Source organism: Solanum dulcamara, chromosome 1 (assembly GCF_947179165.1).
Source record: "Solanum dulcamara chromosome 1, daSolDulc1.2, whole genome shotgun sequence".
In the NCBI taxonomy this organism is placed as follows: domain Eukaryota; kingdom Viridiplantae; phylum Streptophyta; class Magnoliopsida; order Solanales; family Solanaceae; genus Solanum; species Solanum dulcamara.
This window is the reverse complement of record NC_077237.1, coordinates 74933066-74939065: the sequence shown is the minus strand read 5'-3', so window position 1 is coordinate 74939065 and position 6000 is coordinate 74933066. Positions and strand designations below refer to the sequence as shown.

The 6000-nt window shown below is 39.4% G+C and overlaps 1 protein-coding gene across 2 annotated transcripts; it reads left to right on the top strand.

The window, feature by feature from the left end:
- Positions 1-1462: 1462 nt before the first annotated feature.
- LOC129888861 (uncharacterized) lies at positions 1463-3346 on the top strand. Of its 2 annotated transcripts, XM_055963916.1 has the most exons (3): positions 1857-2019; positions 2118-2893; positions 3220-3346. In XM_055963916.1, the coding sequence occupies exons 1-3, from the start codon at positions 1952-1954 to the stop codon at positions 3252-3254; spliced, it is 879 nt and encodes a 292-aa protein (XP_055819891.1). In that variant the 5' UTR covers positions 1857-1951; the 3' UTR covers positions 3255-3346. The 2 variants fall into 2 exon arrangements, with proteins under 2 accessions (XP_055819885.1, XP_055819891.1); XM_055963910.1 differs by having other exon boundaries at positions 1463-2893.
- The last annotated feature ends 2654 nt before the right edge of the window (positions 3347-6000 follow it).

The window sequence follows — 6000 nt, the reverse complement described above, 5'->3', positions numbered from 1 at the left end:
CATTACTCATTGTCATGTCCTCAATCCCTTTGAAGTCCTGAACAATGCAGGGAGTTGGTTTCGGAGGTAATGTGGTGAGATGCATCCGAGTCGACAATTTAGGGGTCATGTGCCAGTGTGTGGGCAACAAAATTAGCCTTTGCTTCAAAGTGGTTATGGGACCGGGACCGGGACCGACAGACATTTGTTGTATGCCCAAATTTGTCACAGAGCAGACAGCGGAAGGGTTTCTGTGGGAAGTTACATCACTGAGAGCTATTGTTTGAATCCTGGGGAGTGGCGTTTTGAGTGGGCTGTCTTGTTTGGGGGAGGCCAGTTGTTGTTGGGGGGGGGGGGATTATTGCGTGGGGCTGTTTGAGAATATGTTACTCATTGAGCAATAACTGTGGTCACCCTCCTGTTTGAGAAACACTTCGTGATCAAGAAGTTTGTCAAAGAGTTTGGCGTAGCTGATTGGAGAGTCTCGTGTCCATATTGCGGCTGAAATCTCACGGAACTTGGGACCGAGTCCGCTTAATATTTTAACCACAAGATCTACATTGTTGACTGGTGAACTGGCTGCGGTGAGTTCATCAGACAGAGAGCGAATCTCACGCAGATAGTCAACAAAAGATTTGTTGTCTTTGCTTACTCGACTGAGATGAGGACGGAGGCTAAAGATGCGGGTTTGAGATTTGTTCGCAAAGGAGGTGTGAAGTTGATCCCAGGCAGCTTTGGAGTTGTCTGTAGAAGGGACAATGGAGGCGATTATGGCGTCAAACAGAGAGACCATAATAGCATTTTGGATTAGTTTATCTTGCCGAAATCAATCCTTGTACTCCGGGTTGGCAGTTTCAATTTCATTAGTGATGATTGTTTTCGGAGGGGAGACAATTTGGTGCCATCAAGATGACCACAGAGGTTATGTCCATGAAGTAGTATGGCATCTGGGCTTTCCAAACGGTGAAGTTGTGGCTGCCAGACAGTGTAATGGGAAGTTGAGATGCTGGGTTGAATTGAATCAAGTGTTTAACGACAGAGGAGGCATCAACATTAGCAACTGGGGTAGAGGGAGTCATTGATATGCAGGAGAAAAAATTACTCGTTAGAGTATTTGCGGCGCTGATACCATATAAAGACAGAGAAATTGAATAGAAAAAAATATATTTCTTTGATGAGACTCCTGTAGAGTTTATATACAAATGAAATTAACAAAATTAGTTTAAACTAACTTCTACAATTTAGGAACAAATATCAACAGATAATACAAACTAACACTAAATAAATTGAACAAACCTAATCCTAATCAAATTGTGCACAGTAAAACAATGTTACAACACTAGTAAAACACTAATGCTAATGCGCTATTATGAACCTAAGTCAGAGAATATTGAACCCAGAGCCCAGTTCCATAAGTTAGTCACTGAAGAGTCCTTTTCTCAATCCTCTTATTACTATGGTAAAGTTGTTGGAATAAAAAGAAGAGAAGACAAAGATAAGCAAACTAGTATGGGTTTATTGTTAATATAACTAGTATGGGTCTTTTTATTGTTATTTATCTTTTATGGGTTTTATTGTTATTTAAACTAGTATGGGCTTTTATTGTTGTTTATCTTTTATATTTGTATATATAGACATGAAGGTTGTAGAGGGGAGATCATCAAAAGAAAAAATTCAAAAATCTGTCTTCATTTCCTTATTTTCTTCATGGTATCAGAGCAGCAGTAGGATCCAAATCTTTTCTTTATTTTTGTTCTTTCAATCCAAATGGAAAACACATCACAATCATCTGAGGGAAACTCTTCTTCTTCTTCATCTGCAGTAATGGATTCTAGCAGTCCATATCATCTTCATCCCTCAGATTCTCCAGGAATGAATCTTGTGAATTTCGTTTTCGATGGAACTGGTTTTGCTGCGTGGAGAAGGTCCATCATTATTTCTCTATCAGCTAAGAACAAGATGAGTTTTATTGATGGTTCTGCCGAAATACCATCTGCTGATACACCTGAGTTCAAGTTTTGGACTAGGTGCAATAACATGGTGATTTCTTGGTTGCTTAACTCTCTTTCAAAAGAAATTGCAGGGAGTGTGATATACTCTAAATCCGCTAAAGATCTCTGGACTGACCTTCATGACAGGTTTGGTCAGTCCAATGGAGCTCAACTCTATCACCTTCAAAAAGGCCTCACAGATCTGATGCAAGGAACAACTGATGTAGCAGGATATTTCACAAGAATCAAGAGGATTTGGGATGAGCTGGATGCTCTCTCCAGCGGAGAAATATGTTCTTGCAACTGCACCTGTGGAGGAAAGAAGAAAGTAGTCAAATCCAAGCAGGACGAAAGATTGATCCAATTTCTAATGGGACTTAATGATGTTTATGCAGCAGTAAGAAGCAACATACTCATGATGTCACCTCTCCCAAATGTGAATCATGCGTACTCTCTCCTCATTCAAGATGAGAAACAGAGAGAGGCATATGTTAATCCTAACTTTCCAGGTGACACATCTTCATTTCTTGCAACACATCAGAATTTCTCAGGTCAGAGGTACAACAATACTGATTTTAGAGCAAGAAAGAACAACAACAATAACTACAACAACAATCTGTATTGCACAAATTGTAAGAAATCTGGGCACTCAATTGCAAAATGCTACAGAATAATAGGTTATCCACCTGATTTTAAGTTCACCAAGGGGCCAAAATCACAACCAAACAACAAAGGGAACTCTATGGCTAATGCAGTGACAACAGGTGGATGCTCAGGTTACGCAACAAATGGGAAACAAGCAAATGGATTTGTTGCTCAGGAGAACTATGGTGGTTTGGGAGAAGAGTTCCAGAATGTACAGATTGGAGATGTGCCATTTGTAGGAAGTGAGGTTTCAGCTAACATGGTGCACTGTTTTTCTGGTAACACTTTCAGTGATCCAAGACTATATCAAACCCATGCTAGCTCTAGCTACTGGATATTAGATTCAGGAGCTTCTGCTCATATGTCTTTTGACCCTGCTTTCTTTACTACTCTTACACTTTTGTCTTCTCCTATTTATGTCAAGCTCCCAAATTCTTTCAGGGTAAGGGTGACACATGGAGGAACTGTCACTCTCCCTCATAATTTGCTACTAAAGAATGTTTTGCTTGTCCCTTCTTTTAAAATCAACTTGATATCAATTCATCAATTCTGCAAACAATTCTATTGCACACTAAATTTTTCTTCCATTCGTTGTGTTATGCAGGGCCATTCAATGAGGACCCCTCTGGTTATTGGTGAAGCAAAGGATGGGATCTATATCATGACCACCACTTCAGGTCTACAAAGTCTTGTCAAGTCTAGTTCTAAATCTGATGTTTTACTCTCCAGTTGTAGTTTTTTTCCTAGCTCTTTTCCTATTCCAGTAAACAATAGGGATGATGTAAAATTATGGCACATTAGATTGGGCCACATGCCTTTTGATTCAATGAAAAACATCAGTTCCTCTTCTTTCTTTTCTCATTTTGATCACAAATGTGATATATGCCCTGTTGCTAGACAAACTAAACTGCCATTCCCTTCTAGTTGCATCAAAACTAAAGCAATTTTTGAGTTAATCCATGTGGACACTTGGGGACCCTATAAATCATCTACCTATAATGGATACAAGTATTTTCTTACTATTGTAGATGATTTTAGTAGAGCAACTTGGACTTACCTCTTGACTACTAAAAGCAATGCTTTTCCTACACTAAAGAACTACCTAGCTTACACTGAAAGACAATTTGGGGCTAAGATAAAAATGATAAGGTCAGATAATGCTCTTGAGTTAGGCAGTGGAGTGATTCTTTCGGAATATTTTCTCTTAAGAGGAATCATCCACCAAACTTCTTGCACTTCCTCTCCACAACAGAATGGAGTTGTGGAAAGGAAACACAGACACCTTTTGGAGACTTCTAGAGCTTTGTTACACCAATCTAAAGTGCCTATTTGCTACTGGGGTGATTGTTTATTGACCGCAACTTTTCTAATAAATAGGTTTCCTTCATCTGTGCTCAAAGGAAAAACACCTTTTGAATTGATTTTTGGAACTTGTCCTTCATACAAGTTTTTGAAAAGTTTTGGATGTTTGTGTTTTGTTTCAACCCCTTCACATAACAGACCCAAATTTGCCCCTAGGGCAGTCCCTTGTATATTTCTTGGATATCCTGTAGGGAAGAAAGGGTATAAAGTCATGGAAATGAATTCTAAGAAAATCATCGTTTCAAGAAATGTAGTTTTTCATGAAACTACATTTCCTTTTCACACTCAAACTCCTTCTCCTCGTATTTTCACTACAACCACAGCTGGTTCAGGATCATCTATTTCTTTTTCTCCTACACTATCTCCATTGGTTTCTAACCCTGATGAATCTGATTCCTTAGGGTCCATTCCTAGTGATTCTAGCTCACTTCCTTCATCTAGCTCATCTATTGATGTTCCTCCACCTTCCCCAAGTCTATCTTCCTCATCTAATAGTCTTCAAATTCATGATGTGGATCCCGTCTCTGTTGCACCTGAAAGAAGATCAGAGAGGGTTCCTAAAAGGCCTGTGTATCTAGATGAGTATGTTTGCAACTCAGTTTATCTCACTGATCTTTCCACTTCATGTTTCACTGATCCCATTGATCCTCCTATTTTCTCTTTTGCTGCTTTATCTATCTCTAATCAGCAGGTCTTGAATGCAATTTCAAGTATAAGTGAACCAAAGAATTATTCCCAGGCAACTATGGATCCTGGTTGGTTAAAAGCTATGGACACTGAATTTGAGGCATTAAATTCCAACAACACTTGGGAAATTGTGAGTCTACCTCCAAATAAGAAAGCTTTACCCTGTAAATGGGTTTACAAAGTAAAGCACAAAGCAGATGGGTCTATAGAGAGATTAAAGGCAAGATTGGTGGTAAGAGGAGACATCCAAAGAGAAGGCATCGACTTCAATGAAACGTATTCTCCTGTTGTCAAAATGACAACAATAAGATGCTTACTTGCAGTAGCAGTCAAGAAAGGTTGGAATATATCTCAACTAGATGTCAATAATGCCTTCTTGCATGGTGAATTGCAAGAAGAGGTGTATATGAAATTTCCTCCAGGTATGGAATCTTCTAATCCTAACTTAGTTTGCAAACTAAACAAATCTTTGTATGGATTGAGACAAGCCTCAAGACAATGGTATGCAAAATTAGGGGCTGCTCTTAATTTCAAAGGGTATGTTTCATCTCTGAATGATTACTCTTTATTCTACAAGCATTCAGGTCACTCAGTTTCTTTGGTTGCAGTCTATGTCGACGATATAATTATTACTGGGAATGATTCTACAGAGTTGTCTAACCTCAAGGAATTTTTGGACACTGAATTTAAGATAAAAGACCTAGGAAACTTACATTATTTCCTTGGATTGGAGGTGGTACGAGAAGACCATGGTCTGATAGTGAATCAGAGAAAATTCACTCTTGAACTTCTGTCTGAGTACAACTGTGATGACTTAGCTGAAGTACCTTCTCCACTTGATCCTTCGCAAAAACTCTCTGTTGATGAAGGGACACCACTCACAGATCCTTTTTCCTATCGAAGATTGATCGGAAAACTCAACTATTTAACTCACACTCGTCCAGATTTAGCCTTTGCGGTTCAGCATTTGTCACAGTATATGCAGTCCCCAAGGTTACCTCATTACGATGCTGCAATTCGTGTTCTTCGATATCTTCGAAAATCTCCAGGTCAAGGATTGTTCTTCAGTAGCAATCCTTCTTTTTCCATTCTTGCTTTCTGTGACGCCGATTGGGCCTCGTGTTTGGATACGAGAAGATCTATCAGCGGGTATTTTATAAGCATGGGTGGCTCTCCGATTTCTTGGAAATCCAAGAAACAAATTTCAGTATCACTTTCATCTGCGGAAGCAGAATATAGATCAATGCGACGAGTTGTTGCTGAAGTCACATGGTTGAATCGTCTTCTTCGAGATCTATCAGCTCCGCCTAAGCTACCAATCCCGGTCCATTCTGAT

Excerpts from the sequence above, each read along its gene's own strand:
- LOC129888861 (XM_055963910.1), top strand. The coding sequence starts at position 1,747 with ATGGAAAACACATCACAATCATCTGAGGGAAACTCTTCTTCTTCTTCA. Across the intron at positions 2,894-3,219 it reads CATGGTGCACTGTTTTTCTG|GGCCATTCAATGAGGACCCC; the intron begins GTAACACTTTCA and ends TGTGTTATGCAG.